This window comes from Periplaneta americana, chromosome 4, assembly GCF_040183065.1.
Source record: "Periplaneta americana isolate PAMFEO1 chromosome 4, P.americana_PAMFEO1_priV1, whole genome shotgun sequence".
Lineage (NCBI taxonomy): Eukaryota > Metazoa > Arthropoda > Insecta > Blattodea > Blattidae > Periplaneta > Periplaneta americana.
The window spans coordinates 21,315,153-21,339,669 of NC_091120.1; the positions used below are offsets into that span (position 1 = coordinate 21,315,153).

Genomic DNA, 24,517 nt, shown 5'->3' on the forward strand with positions numbered 1-24,517 from the left:
CTGAAGACATTAATTCGTCAATTTAAGCATAGAAACTTAATCATAAAAAAGCAAGAAAAATCTTTTGAATTCAATATTTTCTAACGTTAATAGAAAAAAAAAAGTCCGGCCAAGTTTGGGCCCATAACTCCGCCTATGCTTACAGTTACTTCTTTGTAAACCAAGAGTTGCAGAAGTTCTCTTTTTTTCATACCATCCGCCTACGTAAAACTGAAGTCATTAGGTTGATGTGTGCCTAGTCGTTTAACTTCAAATTTATCTTCTAATTTTAACGAAGAAAACGATGTTTTAATAGGTAATAACTTTAATCACGTTTTCACAGTCCGCTCCCTGCACTATTCAAAATTCACACGGACATTTTTAGAATTAACCTACTGTTCAGTGGCACTGCGACTCACGCTTCCGTCTAGTGTAGCCAGGTTTTTAAGAAAGAAAATCCCTCAGATGGGTTGAAAAATCCCTCGAATTTAGAAAAAATCCCTCTTGGGTGGTATGGCCTAAATTCCAAAATACACATTTTAAAAACGAATTGTATTGTAGTGTATTTATTAACATTCCATGGTATTCATACATGCTTACAGCTAGAATATGGAACAAGCCAAAAAACTTAATACTATTATAAAGTCTTAATTTATAGTCACAGTCTAGATGAAATATATACAGACGAGATTTACAATATAGTCTACTAGTACAACACAAAGTTTTAGTATCAATTTCATGAAGTGTTATTGAATGTCATGAATTCACCTACGGAATAGAAGGCGTGAGAAATTAGGTACTTCTTTAATTTGGCCCTAAATAATTTTATGTTTTGAGTTTCATTTTTTATATCGATAGGGAGGCTATTAAAAATTTTTACTGCCATATAACGCACTCCTTTTTGATAGCACGATAGACTTGCCGATCGAGTATGAAAGTCATTTTTTGACGTGTATTTGTGCTATGAACTGTTGAATTAGTTACGAAGTTTTCACGATTACATACGAGGAAGATTATTAATGAAATGAAATGAAAATAATAAATTAGAACAAGACAATGTTCCTAATAAATATCACAGTGCAACACAGCACCCACCCTCAGATCGGCATATTATTGATGATCCTGTTCACATTCTTCTTCTCCCTCTTCTTCTGCAACCAGCAGCCCAGATATTTTGTTGTCTCTTGAATCCTTGTTGTAGGCTACATATTTTCATCATTTCGTCGGTGATTGGATAGTTGTACCACTTTCTGTTCATGTTGCTCACGTCAAGTTTCACCCGCACTAGAGACGATAATATTTTTGCTGATAGTTTCTTTTCTTATTTTTTATATCACTAACCATTGAAAATATGCGCTCTACAGCTGAATTAGAATGGGGAAAAGAAAGGGAAATTTTGGCTTGTTTTCCTTAACTTTTTAACAAAAATTCAGAATTGAAATTGTGACATTCTTCTATTCGCTTCCAAAATTCTGCTACAGACAAATTTAGATAAGCAGTTTTCTCTTCAGAATAAAAAGTAATTGGGTAAAAGACTCCATTCATATAATAATGATTCTTAGTTTACTTTTGTCTTATATTTATCAACTATTGAAGTGTGTTTATAGACCTTTCAACAATCTTACTGACATCTAATGCAATTTTTGGATCTAGAAAAGTCAAATTACTTATACATCTTGTTGAAGGGGCAATCTTTTCAAGGACTCATTGAAAGCTACTTGATAGGACTCCAAACATCGTAATCTGAACTTTTACTTTGTCATCAGATGGCTTTCTTGTAAAAACACGGTAATTCTGGGGACATTTTTCAACTGTAATGCATTTTTTATAGAAACCATGGTTTGATGAAGATTGTTCCATTGTATTAGATAGAAGGAAACAGGCAAAATTGAAATTCTTACAGGATCCAATTGTGGAGAATAGAGATAATTATTTCAATGAAAGACGGGAAGCAAGTCGTACACTTAGGAATAAAAAGAGAGATTACTTGAAGGAAAAACTGAATGAGGTAGAAACAAATAGTAAGAATAAAAACATTCGAGATTTATATAAGGGTATAAAGGAATTTAAGAACGGATATCAGCCAAGGGTAAACGTGATCAAGGATGAGAATGGCGACTTGCTTGCAGACTCTCCATCAATCCTAAACAGATGGAAAAACTATTTTGCGCAACTACTAAATGTACATAGGCCAAATAGAAATGATCGGGACGAAATTGAAATACAAACTGCTGAGCCATTTATACCCGAACCTACGCTTTCAGAAGTCGAAATTGCGATAGAAAATCTGAAAAAGTACAAGTCTCCAGGTATCGATCAAATTCCAGCAGAATTAATAAAAGAGGGTGGAAGGGCATTATCTAGCAAAATTTATAAACTTGTACTTGCAATTTGGGAAAAGGAAATTGTACCAGAACAATGGAAGGAGTCCATAATCGTACCTATTTTTAAGAAGGGGGACAAGACTAACTGTAGTAACTTTCGAGGAATATCACTTTTGTTGACGTCATACAAAATTTTGTCGAATATCCTTTTGAGAAGATTAACTCCATATGTAGATGAAATTATTGGGGATCATCAGTGTGGTTTTAGGCGTAATAGATAGACTATTAATCAGATTTTTTGTATTCGACAGATATTGGAGAAAAAATGGGAGTATAAGGGTACAGTACATCAGTTATTCATAGATTTCAAAAAGGCGTATGACTCGGTTAAGAGAGAAGTTTTATATAATATTCTTATTGAATTTGGTATTCCCAAGAAACTAGTTCGATTAATTAAAATGTGTCTTACTGAAACTTACAGCGGAGAACGTATAGGCCAGTTTATATCTGATGCTTTTCCAATTCACTGCGGGCTAAAGCAAGGAGATGCACTATCACCTTTACTTTTTAACTTCGCTCTAGAATATGCCATTAGGAAAGTTCAGGATAATAGACAGGGTTTGGAGTTGAATGGGCTACATCAGCTTCTTGTTTATGCGGATGACGTGAATATGCTAGGAGAAAATCCACAAACGATTAGGGAAAACGCGGAAATTCTAGTTGAAGTAAGTAAAGAGATAGGGTTGGAAGTAAATCCCGAAAAGACAAAGTAAGTTATATGATTATGTCTCGTGATCAGAATATTGTACGAAATGGAAATATAAAGATTGGAGATTTATCCTTCGAAGGGGTGGAAAAATTCAGATATCTTGGAGCAACAGTAACAAATATAAATGACACTCGGGAGGAAATTAAACGCAGAATAAATATGGGAAATGCGTGTTATTATTCGGTTGAGAAGCTTTTGTCATCTAGTCTTCTGTCAAAAAATCTGAAAGTTAGAATTTATAAAACAGTTATATTACCGGTTGTTCTGTATGGTTGTGAAACTTGGACTCTCACTTTGAGAGAGGAACACAGATTAAGGGTGTTTGAGAATAAGGTTCTTAGGAAAATATTTGGGGCTAAGAGGGATGAAGTTACAGGAGAATGGAGAAAGTTACACAACGGAGAGCTGCACGCATTGTATTCTTCACCTGACATAATTAGGAACATTAAATCCAGACGTATGAGATGGGCAGGACATGTAGCACGTATGGGCGAATCCAGAAATGCATATAGAGTGTTAGTTGGGAGGCCGGAGGGAAAAAGACATTTGGGGAGGCCGAGACGTAGGTGGGAGGATAATATTAAAATGCATTTGAGGGAGGTGGGGTATGATGGTAGAGACTGGATTAATCTTGCTCAGGATAGGGACCAATGGCGGGCTTATGTGAGGGCGGCAATGAACCTCCGGGTTCCTTAAAAGCCAGTAAGTAAGTAATGCATTTTTTATGCCGTGTCTTTCTAATTACCTTTTACCGACCGACAGTTCCTTTTTGCAACACAAACATTTTACTTTATAGCCAACTAACCTTTAAAATGAGGTTCCTCCAACCATGATTCAACGAATGATTGTTTCCGCCAAGATTTCTCACTTTTAGATAACTCTCCTGATTTCACGTTTTTTTTGGCGTGGACGGCCCTTCTTGAGGATCACTCATTGTACCAATAAAATAAACACACTCTTAAAAATATCAGTAATTTAAAACTAAGAAAATAAACAGACACTTAAAAAATATCAACTAAAAAATATGGTCATAATGTACAATAACTTATGTACAATTATCCTGGCTGTTAACACAAGAACTGAAACTACAATATATTCCTAACGTACTCATGTTCACAACTCTGTCTACTGAAGTACTGAATTGATTTGAATTAAAATTATATCACTTGTCTCATTCAGAAGGGTAGGATTATTCCAGCCGAGAACCATACTTTCTAATTGCTCGGAAAATCCCATTTCCATATAGATCTACTAAATTTAAAGTAAAGAGGTCAAGTAATAACCTGAAAGTCTCATGTCAGACTTGACACGGGTTTTCCCTGGAAGAAGAATTAGGAAGAGGGTGGGTAAGGTTGCAAATTGCATGGGAACGATATGTTAAGACGTGTGCAGAACAATTATAGTTCGAAACAAATCATGTCGTCCTCGTCCCAGTCCACCGCATGAAGGCAACGCTGCTTTCTGAGTGATTTTTACGTTACAAGTTAGTTGTATGAGAAAGGTTGCCTTTTGTTCACTCATATTTACAGTGGGCGGTATGGGGTGAGTGCTTCTATTACTTCCTGGAACTAAGGACGTTTATGTTTCGTCCCGAAATATATCCTTTCTAGGGTAGATAAAAAGGCTTTTTAAAACTGTGTATTTCAAATTGTAAACTTCCCCAGCAGAAGTTTTTTTTATCCTTTCAGAGAAGTAAAAATGAATAAAATCCCTAAATATGTAGATTTATGTAATACCAAGCCATAATATGTAATGTGGAGTAACTATGTAAAAATATGTAGTATCAAATTTTAATATATTAATGGTAATTACAAGATTCACAAAGATTTGTTATTTATATACAGTTAGGTTGAAAGGAATATAATACACCGTGTTCCGCTTATAAGTATAACAAAAGAAATAGCTATAACTTCTGAATTAATACAAGTATATAGTTGAAACCAACTGCTACAAAGAATGAAAACTGGGAATTTTTGTTACCTTATGTTCCATAAACCTCAACATGGCTTCCATTGGTGGCACGGGAAATATCCAACCGGTATTCAACCTCGACCCAAGTGTTATGAAGCATCTGTGGTGTAACATTGTTGACAGTAGCATAAATTCTTTCTTGTAAGTCTGCCAAATCACGTACTGGCGTCCTGTAGACCTGGTCCTTAACAAACCCCCACAGGAAAAAATCAGGTGGTGTTAGATCTGGTGATCTGGCAGGCCATGTGATGTACGGTGATCCTCTTGCAGGGAATTGTTCGTCTAAGAATGTGCGAACCATGTTGGCAAAGTGCGGTGGAGCCCCATCTTGCTGGAAAATTGCTCCATCTGGGAGTTGTGGCACAGCATACAGTTGCAACATATCCAGGTACGTGTTTGCAGTGACTGTCTTTTCAGCAAAGAAATAGGGACCAATGATTCTGTCACGCATGATCCCACACCAAACATTCCATTTAGGGGAATCCCGTTGGTGTTCAATTACGACACTTGGATTTTCCGACCCCCAGATGCGACAATTGTGTCGGTTTACTTTTCCACTGACGTGGAAGGTTGCCTCATCTGAGAAACAGACTCGAGTTAGAAATGTGCAAGATGGGGCTCCACCACACTTTGCCAACATGGTTCGCACATTCTTAGACGAACAATTCCCTGCAAGATGGATCGGAAGAGGATCACCGTACATCACATGGCCTGCCAGATCACCAGATCTAACACCACCTGATTTTTTCCTGTGGGGGTTTGTTAAGGACCAGGTCTACAGGACGCCAGTACGTGATTTGGCAGACTTACAAGAAAGAATTTATGCTGCTGTCAACAATGTTACACCACAGATGCTTCATAACACTTGGGTCGAGGTTGAATACCGGTTGGATATTTCCCGTGCCACCAATGGAAGCCATGTTGAGGTTTATGGAACATAAGGTAACAAAAATTCCCAGTTTTCATTCTTTGTAGCAGTTGGTTTCAACTATATACTTGTATTAATTCAGAAGTTATAGCTATTTCTTTTGTTATACTTATAAGCGGAACACGGTGTATGTAATTACATAAAAATCCGGTCCCTACTTATCACACTTGAACTTGATCCTAGCATATGCTCTGCTAATCCAAATGCCATTTAACAATATTAACAAATCTGCGCAGGAAGATAATGGCAAGTGCTACCACCTTAGGAGATGCGCAGGAGGAAAGTCGGGCAAAGTTGCGAACTTCATTTTGAAGTAGCTGCACCCCATATTTTATAATTATATATTTTGGAAAAAATGCAGTAATTAATTCACACTGCTGAAGAATGCTACTTACAATTTTTTAAGTCTTTACATACCATTATGAAGATTTCAATGACAACTCTTTTGCTAGAATATCTGTGACATAAAAACACAGTTTCAGCTGCAATATTTTTTGATGACCTAAGTACAGTTCACACACTTAAAAGAATATTTTAACAGAAATTAAATCAACAGTCAGCCAGTCAAAACAACTCAGTTATATATTTTATACATTTTATTATATTCTATACTACATATAGTACATACAAGTTATGTATAATATACAAAAAATTGAGGTCTGTAAGCAATGCATCTTCCAAAAGTCTCCCAGAGATCACAGTGATGGTAACTAACAAGTGCGACTAGCCAAAGGAAGTATTCACCCACACAGGTGAAGCACTTTTCTACAGTTTATTTATTTGCACTTTCAAAGTACGCCTTGGAACCTTTAGGATCAGGTTTGATTGTTGGTGAATCTGGTTTCCAGTTCGCAGGACAAACTGTAAAATATAAAATAAAGTGTGCACAATACATCAGCACAATTTATATATATATACAGGGTGTATCTAAATTGGTGTCAAATATTTCGGGGATGTGTTCTTAACATCAAAACAATTAAAAAAGTTAATAAGAACATGGGCCCGAAAACCATTCGTTAGGGAGTTATTAAAGGATTTGTCCCTTCATTGACCGCTGATTGTTTGATGGTTTTTTGTTTGTTTGTATTTTGTAGAGCAAAGAAATCAGAAGAAAATGTATTCTGTGAGTGAACGGAACGAAATGATTTGCATCATTTAATTGAAGATGTGCTTCTGGACGTCATCCAACGAATGTGTTTCAACACGATGCTGCTCCAGCTCATTTCAGTCTGATAGTTCGTAATTTTTTTAATGATCGATTTCCCCAAAGATGTATTGGTCGAAGGGGATTCATTGCATGGCCTGCTCGATCGCCTGATTTGAATCCAATGGATTTCTTCGTCTGGGGACATTTAGAGTCCCTGGTTTATGCGACTCCTGTACTTAATGTTGATATTCTGAGAGCGCATCCAAACTGGATTTCACGAAATACGAAACACTCCAGGAATTTTCAACAGAACACGCCAGAGCATGTAACGCAGGTTTAGGGGACACATCGAAGCAGGAGGAAGCCACTCCGAGCAATTTTTGTAACATTAAATTTTGTCTTGTAACTCTGAAATAAATTATTTTGAGACCAATGTTCATATGAACTTTTTGTAATGTTTTGGTGTTAGGAACACATCCCCGAAATATTTGACACCAATTTAGATACACCCTGTATATATATTTATATATATTACTTATTATTATTATTATTATTATTATTATTATTATTATTATTATTATTATTATTATTATTATTCAGATATTTCATCGAGATTATATTAAATAAAAAGGCTGTGACATATATGTATATCACAATACAAGGTTGTGAAGTGCTTTTTACAAAACTGAGGAAAAGTTTGAAAAACGAGCAGAGTGGGTTTTTCAATTTCCGAGATTTTGTAATGCACTTCACAAAGTGTATTGTACAACATTTTTTGCAAAATTATATTTTTAAAATTACAAATACAGCATGCAGTAAAATCTCTCGTAACCGGCACCCAAATAACTAGCAATACAAAAACAATGACACTTTTGGCAGGACAAAAAGAAGTTTAAATCTGCCAGACTGCCACAATCTGGGCCGTCAGTTTTGCCACATTATGAAATTCGCACGAACTTTCGTTTTCAGTAAATATTCTAACCTAAAATTAGTATATTATTTGTTTTGTGTGATGTGTTTTAATAAGGAAAATCCACACAGTTTTTATGTTTATTCAGTTATGAGCAAGTGATAGAGAAATAACATTCATATGGCTGCAGTTTCAACATCTGGCATCATGAAATAGGTACGAACTTTTTTTTTTTGTATATACCAATATTTATTCAATTATCCGGAACTAGCCTGGTCCCTTTGGTGCTGGTTAAGAGGAATTCTACTGTATTTTGCATTGAAAATTTGGAGCAATAATATTCCAAAGCAAAACTGTAATGATAACTAAGTAACAATAAGTGCACTGTAATCCGTTTATTTCAGTATGGTTTTATCACAGTCTAGTATATACAGTCACGAGCTCAATACGTAGTAAATATGCATCCATAGATAGCTGCTAACCACTAGGATCGCTACTATCGCCTCATTACAGACAATGCGAAATAGTACCGGCACAGTCTAATGTTCCTAGCACTCTCACAACTCAAGCTTCGTGACTGTATATACTAGATTGTGGTTTTATGTTATGAAGAATGGTTTCCCTAGCAACAAGTTTCTATAAGATTGATGTATGGGCAACTTACTAGTTTTTTTTTTTTTTGTTGGTAACTCTATAGCACCTATTAGATGCTTTACGGTTGTGCTAACAGATGGAGTTACTTGTCAACAATGTGACGCTGAAACGTGTGTTCAGGTTATGTAATTCCCGCGATTCAATGACAGCTCGCTTTCATCATGCCCCCCGAAAATTTAACTCTTGCTTACATAACAATACTGTTACATCAATGAGCCGTCTCATAATTTGTCGGTTTTTTCTAGTTTATTGTAATACTGTTGTCTTGCAACCCTTGTTGTTCAGACAACATTTCCGAAATTGGATTCAAATTCTTTTCAAGTCTCTTTAGACTTACCGAGTTACAAATATGATCTGATTCCAAGTACCTTCTTTAGATTACAATAACAAACGTGACCACCTACAGCTTAGCTTTAACTTCACTTCCTGTTAGCCATTTATGTGTTTCATACCATACTTACTTACTTACAAATGGCTTTTAAAGAATCCGCAGGTTCATTGCCGCCCTCACGTAAGCCCGCCATCGGTCCCTACATTGTGCAAGATTAATCCAGTCTCTATCATCATATCCCACCTCCCTAAAATCCATTTTAATATATCCTCCCATCTACGTCTCGACCTCCCCAAATGTCTTTTTTCCTCCGGCCTCCCAACTAACACACTATATGCATTTCTGGATTCGCCCATACGTGCTACATGCCCTGCCCATTTCAAACGTCTGGATTTAATGTTCCTAATTATGTCAGGTGAAGAATACAATGCGTGCAGTTCTGCGTTATGTAACTTTCTCCATTCTCCTGTAACTTCATCCCTCTTAGCCCCAAATATTTTCCTAAAAACCTTATTCTCAAACACCCTTAACCTATGTTCCTCTCTCAAAGTGAGAGTCCAAGTTTCACTATCACACAGAACAACCGGTAATATAACTGTTTTATAAATTCTGAATTTCAGATTTTTTGACAGCCGACTGGATGACAAAAGCTTCTCAATCGAATAATAACAGGCATTTCCCATATTTATTCTGTGTTTAATTTCCTCCCGAGTATCATTTATATATGTTACTGTTGCTCCAAGATATTTGAATTTTTCCACCTTATCGAAAGATAAACCTCCAATTTTTATATTTCCATTTCATAGTGTTTCATACCATGAAGGATTAAATTTTCTTGCACCTTTAGCACTGACTTTATGAACAATAGAGCTTAATGCAAGAGTGGGTCGTCCATTGTCCAAAATACTTCTCTTTTCAATGTCATTACGACGCGAAAACCGACAACGTAACAGTTTACTTATTATATCAGTCATAATATAATATTATTGTTATCACTTACATTAACTATAAATCACCAAATATAGGTAACATTAATATACAGTATGTACTTGCAAAAATCACATTTTCTAAAATACACTGTTAAAAAAAAACATCTTTTAAAACACACTGTTTAAAAACTGTTATACTACTCGTAACAATCTACGTTCCAACTCGTGAAACTTTCAAACAGAAATTTCGCAAATCGTAGGTGTTCAATAATGCTCGTGGGTTCTCGTTAGGGCAGGCAGAATTCTAGCGCGCTGGCTTAAGCATAGAACGCATGCGCTAAGAAAGCATTTAGAATAGCGATCTCTTTTAATGCTTACTCCAGGGCCAGCTTTGAAGTTACGTGGAAGGTCGGCTAACTTCGCTTCTGCCTACCTTCTGACGCATCGTGATCTGTCCAGTGTATTCTTGTCGCATAAATCGAACTGCCAGTAGTAAGCAACGTCCAACTAACCCTCAAAAAATCCCATTCATAGTTAATTGAAGAATTTCTAAGCACCTAGACAAGAGTATATAATTATATAAGGTTTTCAAAATGTGTTGGGGTAGTTAATAAATATCCACTTTTAGGTTTTTCTAAATGTGTTGAGGTAGGCTTAGCCTACCCTGCCTGCCCTGAGGAGCCGCCTCTGGTGTATATACCGAAACAGCTGTAAGCCCACATGCTTAAATATATAACACTAGTAAGTTGCCCATGTCCCGCGCCGTGGCATCGCAGTCTAAGGCATCCCGCATAGGACTCGCATTACGGAATGTGCACTGGTTTGATTCCTCATGGGGGAAGAAATTTTCTCATGAAATTTCGGCCAGTGTATGGGACCGGTACCCATCCAGCATCTTGATGCACTTGGGGAGCTACGATAGGTAGCGAAATCCGGTTGCGAATACCAGCTATAACAGCTGGGGGGCTCATCGTGCTAACCACACGATACCTCCGTTCTGGTTGAATGATCGTCCACCTCTGCTTCGGCATGTGGGCGTGAGGCCAGCAGCCGGCTGGTCGGTCTAGGCCCTTCACGGGCTGTAGCACCTCGGATTATTATTATTATTATTATTATTATTATTATTATTATTATTATTATTATTATTATTATTATTATAATATAAGTTGCCCATACATCAATCTTCTATAATAAGTGTTAAAAGTAATGTACACAGGACCCAAGATGGAACAAGTTTCTGTGTGAGAATTCTAACTTTCAAGGCCTAACAACAACAGCTGTAAATACAGCAAAGAACGCGAACATGCAAAAAATATATTTTTACAAATTAGTAATGTCTAAACTGGTTTTTGTTTGTTCGTAACAGAGAATTAAAAATAATAATAATCAGGCTTTTAATAAATTTTTATTTTTTTATTTTAGTAGGTTATTTTACGATGCTTTGTCATCATCTTAGGTCATTAGCATCTGAATGAGATGAAGGTGATAATGCCGGTGAAATGAGTCCAGGGTCCAACACCGAAAATTACCCAGCATTTGCTCATATTGGATCGAGGGAAAACCCCGGAAAAAACCTCAACCAGGTAACTTGTCCCGACCGGGAATCGAACCCGGGCCACCTGGTTTCGCGGCCAGACTCGCTAACCATTACTCCACAGGTGTGGACGCGTTTAATAAACAATATAAAATATGAAGCAAGCTGTTAGCTACAAATTATATTACATCCATAACATTACGCTAAATTAATTAAGGATAAATTGAAAATTAATGGAGAGTTATTCGATGTTGAATTTTGTTTAGAAAACTTAAATGCACCGTCAAAAGATGATAACATTGATGAAAGAAAAGGATAGATAGGAGATAAAGGAGAAAGTAAGAGAAATTGTAAATAATAGCGGAATGAATAGAAAAGGTAAAGTTGCGGAAGGCAAGAGGGCAGCGACACAGGAGATTGCGATAGAAGGATGTCGGAGAAAATCAGCATATCATCAGATTCCATTCAGGCGATGAACTCGAAGGCAGCGGCTGCATCATCAAGTAGACGAGCAGGAATGACGTCACCCCAAGGCCAAGTCGGCAAAACTACCAAAGCATCAAATAGCAACAGAGTTGGAGACCTTGGAGTTAGAAGGCAGAAGGGGGGAGAGAAGAATGCTGAACCATCGAAAGAAGAGAGTAGTGATCGAGGAAATGAAATAAGTGCGGGGAATAGAAGGGGAAATATTGAGAGTGCAAATCGTACTAGGAGTGCAAAACGTGGGGACAATAGAGAAGAAAAAACTGTTTATAATCTCAGAAAGTGGTGTATTAGTGGGTTCAAATAATAGCTGGTGTAAGTTATGTAATGGATAATTCAAATTGAACTGCGACATTTTTTTTTTTTTTTTTCAGGGTTATTGAATAATAGTTTTGTTCAAATAAGGTTATAAAAAAAGTGTAACAAATGTGCTAGGCTGCGAGCGCGAATGTGTAGTATAAGAAGTGTTTAGTCAGTGTATTTAATAATAGGGTGAATTTTTAGGAAAATAGTCAACGAGGGTTAGGGTTCTATATTAAATACGTAAGGTTAAATGTATTATGTTATTTACAAGACGGCAGTATTTAGTTACGAGAAAAGGGGAATGCAGTTGAATGTAGGAATAGAACAAGAAATGAATATTAAGTGAAAGTGAAAGGAACATGAACAGGCTTCAAGGGTCACATCACGGCTTTGTTAAAATTGTAAATAGTGTAAGTAAGGAAATACTGGCCCGAATACAGAAATGTGAAGGGCCAGCAGGACCGAGTATATTGAGAAATATACCATATACCATACACAGGGTGTATCAAAAATACGTGTACAAACTTCAGGCATGGGTTCCTTATACCAAAAGAAGGAAAAAAGTTCATATGAACATATGTCCCATAATCCTTTGTTTCCCCGTTAGGAACTGTTCAACACATTGGTACACTCATAATGTGCCAACACACAAAACTCATAACCAATGCTCGAAATGTCCTCCTCTTGCTTCTAGACATGCATGCACTCATCGAATCATGGACTGTCGCACCCTTTCAAATACTCCGGGATGATTTTGAATGGTTTCGTAGGCTTCCGTGACACGTCGATGAAGAGTTTCTTGATCCAGGATGTCTGCTCCATAAACCAATTGTTTAAGGTGCCCCCAAAGATAAAAATCCAAAGGACTGAGGTCGGGAGAACGTGCTGGCCATTGAACTGGTCCTCCTCTGCCTATCCATCTGTCATGGTAGACACCAGTCAGTGTATCTCGAACAAGGCAACTAAAATGTGCTGGAGCCCTATCATGCATGAACCATATGTTTTGTCTTATGTTCAGAGGCACATCTTCGTACAGTAATTCTGGAAGAGTGTTTTGGATAAAGTCCGTGTAGATAGCACCTGTAAGACGTGCTGGTAGAACGTATGGACCTAGCAGACAGTCACCTACAATTCCAGCCCACACATTAATTCTAAATTGTTGCTGATGTCTAGCCTGAAATACAGCACGAGGATTACGATCTGCCCATACGTGTTCATTGTGGAAATTGGTAATTCCATCTCTCCCAAACGTTGCCTCGTCTGTAAACAAAACTGATGAGACAAACAATGGATTGGCTATTTGTGCTAGAAACCATCGGCAAAAGTTCTCCCGTGGTGGATAATCGGCAGGCGAAAGGCCCTGCACACGTTGCGGATACAAGAGCTGCTCGTGAAGTACCCTCCATGCTGTACTGTGTGATGTACCAGTTGCCACAGCCAATTGTCTTGTACTGATACCTGGATCGTCTTCGGCACAGTGTAAAATGTCTTCTTCGAGGTTCGGCGTACGAACAACTCTTGGTCTTCCTCGATCACCAGTCTGTGGTGCAACGGTTCCTGTCTCAGCAACGCGACGATACACAGCAACAAAGGTTTGATGATTCGGTTGTCTTCGGTCTGGAAATGCCATCTGATACAGCCGTACAGCCTCGCGTCCATTACCATTCGCGCGACCATACATAAAAATGATGTCAGCCTGCTCACGAAATGAATATCGTCCTGCCATGGTTGAACGAAACACGTTAACTCACTCCACGTTCACAATTGCAACATTGAAGACAGACTAATGACAAATGACACATGTAAACAAGTCTCCATGGCAACACTTCGCCATCTGCAGTCCATTTCTGATACAACGAGTCACAGCCTTGTATGAATGAGTGCATAAAGAAATGAAGTTTTGAGGTTGGACCTCGAAGGCCGTTGAACGCAAACTTTTAGTAATAAATGAATAATGGGGAAACAAAGGATTATGGGACATATGTTCATATGAACTTTTTTCCTTCTTTTGGTGTAAGGAACCCATGCCTGAAGTTTGTACACGTATTTTTGATACACCCTGTATATTACATCCATAGATTATCAGAAGCCACTTAAAATATAAACAAAGCAAATCACACTTTAGCTCACATAGTAACATAGGAATCAGCTTGATCACGTGACATAAATGTGCTAAAGCCTGTATCTTTTCATTGCTCTAAGCAGTCTACATTTGTCTGTCATTTCTGAATGCTTGTCTTCACCATTAGTATTATTATGGAAGAATGTACAATGACATTAAATAGAAAAGCTACAGTACCTGAAATAAAGCTGCTGCAAGCAAAACAAGATATATGTCTAGTGAAATGAAGTATTTTGAACATTTAGCTTATCAAAATATTTACCTTGCCAGAAATTGATGAAGTACATGTTAAACTCTGACCGTTCAGATAAAACTAATGTATATGACTATTGACTCACCTTCTCCATGCTTTTCTACGAATTGGAATGCCTTAATCAGCCTTAAAGTTTCATCCACACTACGCCCAACTGGAAGATCATTCACTGTCATCTGGACAAGTGTTCCCTTTGAATAAATAAAATTAACATTCGTCACACAACTAAAGAACACTCACACTAGAGAGATCTGCTGTTAGCCGTGAGAGAAGTTCTGTGAAAGAATCAGCATTCCTTGCATAATAGTACATTATGCAACGAGCCTATAATGGTAGTAATTAAGTATGTTTATGAAACGAGAGCAAGCGAGTTTCATAATTTTCATACGAGCGTCTTAATTACCATTATAGGCAAGTTTCATACGACTTTTTATGCTCGACCATATTTCTAACTTGAAATTATTCATAAGTATTCATATTATTATTATCTGACTGGGGAGCGGAAGTGACCTTGTGCAATAGTAAATTGTGAGATGTGTGCAGACCCGAAAGTATTGATTTTCTCCGAGGAACAAATGTCACTGACCTTGATATAATCTAAAGAGTAAAATGAATATTAATCTTGATATAACCTGGAAATTGATTTAGACATTAAAAAACGAGATGACAAATTGAATTTATTTGAATATTATTTACAATTAACGCTAATTATTATAGTAACAGAACATAACCTTCTGTGACAGTATTGGATTTCCAGCCTCCGTGACGTTTCGCTAGTTGTCTTTCGATTGCATATCCGAGAATAATCGATACTTGTGCTTTCATATTGCTTTCTGATTGATGGAAAACCTGAACTTTAATGAATAGGTGTACTTTAATGAAGTCCATTAAAGGGCTGCTACCAGGTGCATAATTACTACATTTAGGCATGGTCGAGCATAAAAATATTTATTCTTCAATTAGATTCAGAGAAAGTACTACATGGTCTATATATTAATATCATGATGAATATAGCCAAAATAGGGGGGGGGGGAATAAGAAAAAAACACACAATTTCTACATTTAACAAGTCAGATATTATTTGTCTTTTTGATAATGCTTGAACTAGTGTTTGCAAGTGCATTTGCATCAGAAAAGATTAATATCATAATGTGAGGAATGGTGAAATGAAAAGGATTGCGTGTTTAAATATGACATCCATTGAGACTTTATTTTCCCATAACAACACATATAAATCTGTTAGTGTATTGGACGTTTCATTGCACAGAGTTTAGAAAACAACATACCTTTGTGTTAACAATGAAAAGGCCTCGTAGTGCAATTCCATCATTCTCAAGCAGCACGCCATAATCACGAGCTATTTTTTTGTTGAAATCTGATAACAGAGGGTAGGTGATCGGACCCAAGCCTCCAGCCTATGTGAAACACATGCAATCCGTTAGTCTACATACAGAATTAATTTGTACATACATAAACTCTTTAAAAAAATCTCAACGAACTAAATTAATTGAAAAGTAACTCATTGTAACTCTGTATTAAATTTAAGCTACTGAATAATATAAAATAATGTAAAAAAAATCCATTTACTAATAGTTTTAATAATCCGAAATTCATCGCTAGGGTTAAGTATCAGTTCTATCAGGGTCTGATGATATGGTGTTGTTAGCAGAAGAGGAGATGATACTAAGGGATATGCTAGTGGAGCTAAAGGACAGCTGTAAGCAGTATGGGATAAAGATAAATGCAAACAAGACGAAGACCATTGTCATAGAAAGAAAAGCAAAGAAGGTTAAACTTGCAAATTCTAAATGAGGCAATAGAGCAAGAGGACAGCTTCAAATACTTGTGATGTACTATAAGCAGTAACATGAGCTGCTGCCAGGAAGTCAAAAGGAGAATAGCAATGGCAAAGGAAGCTTTTAATAGAAAAAGGAGCATCTTTGCAGACCTCTGAAAAAAGAACTAAGGAAGACACAATGAAGTGCTTTGTGTGAAGTGTAGCATTGTATGGGGCAGAAACATGGACATTACGACGAAATGAAGAGAAGCATTTGAAATGTGGATATGGAGAAGAATGGAGTGTGTGAAATGGACAGACAGAATAAGAAACGAAGTTGTGTTGGAAAGAGTGGGTGAAGAAAGAATGATGCTGAAACTGATCAGGAAGAGAAAAAGAAATTGCCTGGGTCACTGGCTGAGAAGAAACTGCCTCCTGAAGGATGCACTGGAAGGAATGGTGAACAGAAGAAGAGTTTGGGGCAGAAGAAGATATCAAATAATAAACGACATTAAGATATATGGATCATATGTGGAGACTAAGAGGAAGACAGGAAATAGGAAAGACTGTAGAATGCTAGGTTTGCAGTGAAAGACCTGCCCTTGGACAGAACACTACGAATGAATGAATTTTGAGTGGATTACAGCACTTCAGCCCTTAACCAAAAGACGGCTCTTATGAAATTACAAATTCCATCCAAATGACGTACCATGAACTAGTTTTTGGCTGAAAGGAAAAGTGCACTATATACATAACAAACACAAATCTTACTCACTTTGCGAGGAGTGTTAATCCATCCAAGATGGCTAAAATGTGAATCAGTAGAAACACCTACAACTTCCGCATTAATTTCCTTGAATTCTTTAATTCTGTCACTAAATGCTATTATTTCTGTTGGACATACAAACGTGCTGAAAGAAATCGTAATATTTTATCTTTATCATTATTTTTACAAATAATAAATTAAATACACCACAACATACTATCAATAATTAACCCTAACAATACCAACAGGGGATACTTTGTGCCCATGTTCTCCAAAATGTATATTTTAAATATGATTAAAAATATGAAAATATTATGTATTGTCAGTTATGAATCCTCCTATCTTATTTTGTTATTGTTTAATCGTTTTCACTAATAATTTTACTAAAATGCGAAAATATAATAATAATAATAATAATAATAATAATAATAATAATAATAATAATAATAATAATTTATTTATTTAATCTGGCAGAGCTAAGGCCAGTAGGCCTTCTCTTCCGCCCAGCCAGACTCTAATTCTAATAGAATACAATTGGTTACATAGTTATTACATTAATATCTAGACCATAAAACAACATGAAAGTAAATAATGAAAGTTGGATAAGTAATGTTAGTGTGACAATAATAAACATTGGTAAGAAATAGTGATGATGATGATGATGATGATGATGATGATGATGATGATGATAGTAATAATAATAATAATAATAAGATAATTTAAATATTTATTCTGTGATATATATATATATATATATATATATATATATATATATATATAACCATTAAACATTGAGAAACCTAAAAGAGCTATTATTGTTAACAGGAATTGTCAGAAAAATATATCTAAGTGGACAAAAAAAAAATCCAATTAATGTAACTGTTCGAAAATATACAATGACATTTCAATTTTCCCCTTTTATTATAGTACATACTATTTATTGATTACAAATTTACAAAAGTTATTCAAAATTAAGCATTTTTGTAGTAAAATTGTAGTCTGTTCAGTATGTGAGGACAGGTGTGAAGAAAGTGATGCATAAAATTTTGCAGACTGTTATAAAAATTTACAATAATATTTCAATTTTTCTCTTTTCTTATAGTACATATTATTTGCTGATAACAAATTTCAAAAAATGTTTCAAAATTAAACATTTCAGTAGTAGTGTTGGTGCTGCGCGTTATTTAAAATACCTTGGTATTGCTAGAGTTAATAAAAGCTTTATTTGGTTTTGCCTTCTAACTGGGACAACTATTCTTGAAATACAAAATACGCCCTCAGAAGAACATGGGGAAAGGTGGGGATTACCAGATTCTTAATGAAGTAAACAAAGATATTACTAACAAACATGGTATTTGTCATCACTGGAGAGTGAACTTTAAGTGTGATTAGTTAGGAGATGGATTTCCGAGTTGAGAATGTCTCCTTGTCTGCTAAATGTGATGCCAGTACTGCTAAAAAAATTTGTTGTGGTGCAAACTGTCAGTGAAGCAGATACTAATATTCATTTATTGTTACTGACAAAAGCTATCACGAAACAATAAATAAGTGTTTCCATGGAAATCTGCATCTTGTGCACATCACAATCACAGAGAAGTTCAATGTCTTTCAGGCTGTCTTATGTTGAGTTTCAATCCTCAATATATAGGTCAACAAAAGCTGGAGGACCACAAAGATTGTGGAGGTTGACGAATGCAAGAAAGGGTTAATGCTTTTCATTTCTAACTGTTGGCAATATTAAATTACCAACTATTCAATGCCCCATGACCACAGGTAATTATAAACTGAAATACAGTACTTTATAAATTATGTTCCAATACTTCAATACTTACAAATCAAGTGGATAGAAAAATAGGACAAGATATTTTCCTTTGAAATCTGCTAAACTGATTTCCTTAAATTCTTGATTTACAACAGCTGTTCCTTGGAAATGAGGTGCTGGCTCTTGAACCTTAGGAGCATACAACTGAGCGCCTAAAAAAATAATCATATTATGTAAATGACTCCATGGGACTTTGATAATACAAACGTACTGTGAATGTAATAACATAAAGTGAGGTTATTTACATTGCAAGTCAACTCACACTAGCTGCAATGAATTTGTAACATGGAATTGCTAATAAAAATCAAAATTAATATCAGCACTAACAGAAACACAAAACCTACATAATCTTAATATATAAGTTACACTTGCCTTGGTAGAACAACCAATTGATATACTATCCACTCAAATGCATATAGGCTAACGTATAAACCTATCTTTCGTGACAATAAATAGTAAATTTAAACACAGGACAAATAAATAAACTAGTTCACAAGGCTAATGGCTTAAGCATCTGGGTGCCTCGTTCTGACACATGTAGGCCTACTGATTTTATAATATTAACATGGAGGCATGAGATAATTGTTTGCCATTACAATTCACTCTGCCTCCACTCTAATTGATTGATTGATTGATTCATTCATTCATTCATTCATTCATTGACTGATTGATTGCTTTCGTGGTACCGGTACTTTGTATCACAACAGTTACATTTAGGCCTAATTACATTTTGAAAATTAAAATTAAATTTACTTTAAGGTTTTTTTTGTATAACACCAAGTATTATCAGCAATAAAATATTATCATAATTACTTAATATAACTTACCAACAGTAATAGTTCGCTTGCTACATGAGAAACTGGACACAGGTAGTTTCTGTAAAAATAATAATACATTTTGTTATTAAACTTCTTTAACTTACCAGTACAGTTTAAACACACAGAAGTGATATGAAGTTCAGCATTTTCATAATAGTTACAGTATGGTACAGTTCATAGTCCTCTGTGGTCTAGCAATGACCATGCTTGCCACTGGAACCAAGATTCACAGATTCAATGCCAATCTAAGGCAATGGATTTTTAAGGCCAATAAAAATCTTCAGCCTTGCTTCCATACTTTCAACATAACAATCGAAAAATATTTATCTGTATATTCTTATAGATGGCTGTAACTGCACCACATTAACTGAAGATGGACATTAAAAAAGGCTCTAAGTGCCAATGAGACAAACCGTAGGAAACAGAGCTTTCTTGTGCAAGCAATAAAGTAATATCATACATTTTGCACATCTCTGGAAGAAGTTAGGACATAAGTAAATAAAATTACAATGGAACTTAGGCCTATAATTTTTCTCCGTGGATTGAGCCAGGGACATATTTTTTTTTTAATTCCAACGATATTGGCACTTACACCCTTTTTTATGTCCAATCCTCAACTGTAGAATGTCCTCTCATTTCTCCTCTTGCTCAAGACTCTTTCCCTCCCTGAACTTCACTGACACATTACGAACGCAGACATTGCCATTCAAATCCAATACATGATTGCATAATCCACTATGACTACAGGTCCAGGGCGAATTACTGGAGAATCGAAAAGTAATTCAGTTCACATATGCCTAAGCTGTTTCGTTTACTTTCACACAATTAAGCAATCCTAGATGACACCGACTATAAGTTATATAAGTTACTGTTATTCTCACCGGACTTACGATACCGCCAATGTTGTCCCTTCCGCTTACTGCCCATAATTCTTTTTCATCATATCACTGATAACGTTATCCTTTTCATTGAATTAACCCCTAGACTTCTCAAGGTGACAACATAAGCCCTCTCTTCCCTCCTTTCATAATCGCTCAAATGCTCCTTGTGGTGGTGGAACGTATGGCGTTGGTTCACTTCTTCTGAAGAATTACCTACCAGTATTACAAAAAAATTCAGTTGTTTGTGACTGTCGGCCTTTTACACTAACTAGCCTACAATGAAATTGTTATCTTACACAAGGCATTAAATTTTAAATTCCATTATAATTATTCACTGATCGAGCACGTTTTATCAAACGGTAAGTTTCCTCTGTTTTGCGACCAAGGCACAGATTAGTTAACTTCTCACTCAAAGGATCAAGGTTCGATCCTCATGTTGTGAAATTTAAAATAAGTAGGTACAGTAGGGCATTTTTCCAAATATAGCCTATTTGTCACTCCTATTGTCAATGGATTGTAATTTATCAATGCGTACTTATGTGAATTAGAGTCCTTGGTATACAGTCAACACTGACAAATAAACATTAAATTAGGCTATAAACAAATAAAAAAGCATTACCTTCATTTATTTTACTAGATAGGGTAAAACTAATTCTCTTCTTCCAACTAACAGCATTAGTCTATTGCGTCTTTGAGTCAAATACGCATTATTATTCACGTAAGAAATACAGAAGACAGTGAAGACACACTGAGTGAATTTTTTTCGGATTTTTGGACGATTTATATTTCCGTAACTTTGAACGACTGTAAGCCCTATAAATAGAAGTGAGGTTATAATTGGCTTGAAAGTAACTTACCAAAGCATGTTTCCCGATTGCTGTTCGTGCAATACATTTTACAATTCCAAACATTGTCCCACGATATCTCACAAATTATTTCAGCAACTGAGATAGTAATTATTAACGAAGATTGCAGGATTACACGCACCGGTAAAAATTCAGTCAGGCCTATTAAGCGCTACAAACGGCGACTTTTTAACACGCCTAACCAGAGTGCGATTCATGAAAGATGCTTCACACCACATTATATTACAACGTGACCCCTTTCTGAATATACTCAGTGTTAAATAGATAACATTGGGAAAATGTGCATGTTTTTTTGTTACTAATAACAACTTGCTATCTCAATTAGATAATTCTGTAAGTAATACTACATATAGGCCTACATAATTATACAACCAAATAAGGTGCTTCTTTACAATTGCGTTACCAAGGAAGACTAGTAACGTACTTGGCAATGATAAATGGTTATGGTCCGTAGTTCTTTGCATGTATTTCATTCCAATTTTCCTTGCTTGTCAGCCTGAATAAAAGTCGAAAATTGCTGTAAAAGTGGTGGTCGGCGGGATTGAATGTCTTGCATGTAAGTTTTGGATAGGTAGCATATAGTCTATATAGCGAGTTTTCGTAAGATCGAGTATCAGTAACAGGTTACGTTTGATTAGCTGAGGCTTTTAATATGCATAGGCTATGCGCATTTTGGTCTGTAGGTGAGTACAGATATTTTATTATACACATTCCTCTCTCTGCCTCTGTGTAACGTCAAAGTTTGTGGTGGGGGAAGAGATATAGCAAAAGGTTGTTTTTAGTACTGTGACGTCCACGACCAAGATAAGTGACTTGAAGTTTAACGGTCACTCACCGGCAGAGATATAATGCAACATCCGTATGAGTAGATATCAGATTTCCTTTGGTAGCACAATTGTAAAGAATCTCCAAGAAATCCACTGTTGAAAGCCTGAAATGAAAATCGACTGTTATTTCGACTGACATTTCTGTGTAACCTAGCTATATCATGACAGGCTACATTGTTTTTCCAATAAGTAATTAAAGTTTTTTTTTTCTTTTATTTGACAATTTTTGTACATTGGTACCTCAAAATTAAAGTTTTGTTATTATAAATAATTTTTATAGCAATGAAATGATTTTTCAAAACCTCTGCTTCGATATAAAATATGACATTTCGGTGGTGACATTATCTCTACAACACGTGTCTAATAGTAAGTGAAGTTTCCGGAAATTACCTAATAGTCTATTAAGATAAAACTTCTATTAAAGCCTGTGTAACTATTATATTCATACATATGACAACATACTATTTTCAAAATGAAACTAAATTATGGATTAAGTGGAGTTGAGTTATCCCTTCTTAAATCATGTCTTCTAGAAGCCAAATTGTTAGTGTCAATAATAAAAACTGTATTACACTAATTGCAGTAACTGACGTCCCACAAGGTTTTGTGCTAGGTCTCTTCCTCTTTCTCATTTATATAATGACTTATAGCTGTTTATCATAAAAGTCAGTGCTTTATGCAGACGACACCACTTTTGATATAGTTGGAAATAATGTAGTGAGTATTCAGAATATATGCAGATGACACCACTTTTAATATAGTTGGGAATGATATTGTGAGTATTCAGAATAAAACTCAGTTAATGATGGATGGATATGGCTAATTTATATCTAGAAAGCAATAGGCCTAAACTCGTTTTAAATCAGAATAAAACTGAAACAGTTATTTTTCATGTATCTAATGATAATCTAAATACTGGGTGTTCAGTTCAAAATGTGTCATGGCTCGCTGTATGCCGTCATGTGGCTAGCCGATGAGCCTAGAGAATTCAATCTTCCTACACTTCCGCAGAGGTGTATAACCTAAGAGGCAGAAAAGTTGCCTAACAAGTACGGCGTTCATTCTGAAGAGTAGTACCGATACGTACGGTAACGGCGGTAGTGGCAGGAATGTGAACTGTTTGGAAATACGTACTGTCGGGAAAAGGGGGAGAGGGTTAAGACGATTACTTACGTATTTGTTGACATTAACTTCGACGGTCAACATGGACACAGAGCATTTGATTTGTGTTGTGGAATGTTACCGTACGCAACCGATGATAACAAATACCCTGCGTACGACTTGCCGGCGCAAAACACAGTTCGAAAGAGGTTATGGTAGCACACAGACTGTACAGACCGCCATCTGTTGCTACGACGTTCAAGTTATACCGTACACGTTCTCAAGTTCAGATTGAAGAATGCCTTAAATAATAGGCAACTTCTCTAACATATAAGCTGAAACTCGCTTCAAATCGTTGACCCAACAGCAGTGACGTCATGACACACTTTGAAATGAACACCCGGTAGTTGTACATAAGTAAATTTTCTGGGTAGGTCCATATACTTGGATGCAAAATTAAATTAGAATGTAGCCTACATACTTAATACCTATGCACAAAGTTTTATAGAGTAACATATGTTACTTATTAAGAAAACTTTAGTTTTACTCTTAACACAAGAATGAACTGCTGAAGATACTGAATGTGGGTTATTCTATAATCCCTCGTTAAATAATGGTGGTGTTGAACGACTATTTTCACTAGTCCACAATGGAGAAAAGAACATAACAGCCATTCCATAATTACAGATGGGACATTCTTACTCAGTTTTCTTAAATTCAAATTGCTATATTACTTTACATGTTGGTTTATCCAGCTGGACTTAATAAAAATGACCACCACAGAAAAGTATAATTATAAGAATGTCGTTAGTATGCCATTACACATTTTTGTTTAATTTATTGAATTAATATAAGTGGAACGTTTATGATAAAAGTTATTTTTTTACACAAAATATTCTGTCTTAGTATCTTATCAAACAATAGGCCTACCTCATCTCAGCCAGGACCACAGTGATGATGAAGTCGCAAAACAGCACTAAACTTGTCCTGTTGAACTATCCTTCCTTATCTTGTTTTTGTGC

At 35.9% G+C, this 24,517-nt stretch overlaps 1 protein-coding gene across 2 annotated transcripts; it reads right to left on the bottom strand.

Moving 5' to 3' along the window:
• Positions 1-6,530: 6,530 nt before the first annotated feature.
• Positions 6,531-21,744, bottom strand: LOC138697569 (peroxiredoxin-like). Of its 2 annotated transcripts, none has more exons than XM_069822914.1 (7): positions 21,559-21,744; positions 19,830-19,878; positions 19,013-19,154; positions 17,190-17,325; positions 15,924-16,052; positions 14,723-14,828; positions 6,531-6,832 (listed from the first exon to the last, which is right to left on the bottom strand). In XM_069822914.1, exons 1-7 carry the CDS (start codon positions 21,610-21,612, stop codon positions 6,744-6,746), a joined length of 705 nt encoding a protein of 234 aa, XP_069679015.1. In that variant the 5' UTR covers positions 21,613-21,744; the 3' UTR covers positions 6,531-6,743. The 2 variants fall into 2 exon arrangements, with proteins under 2 accessions (XP_069679015.1, XP_069679016.1); XM_069822915.1 differs by lacking the exon at positions 21,559-21,744 and adding an exon at positions 21,321-21,472.
• Positions 21,745-24,517: the final 2,773 nt, after the last annotated feature.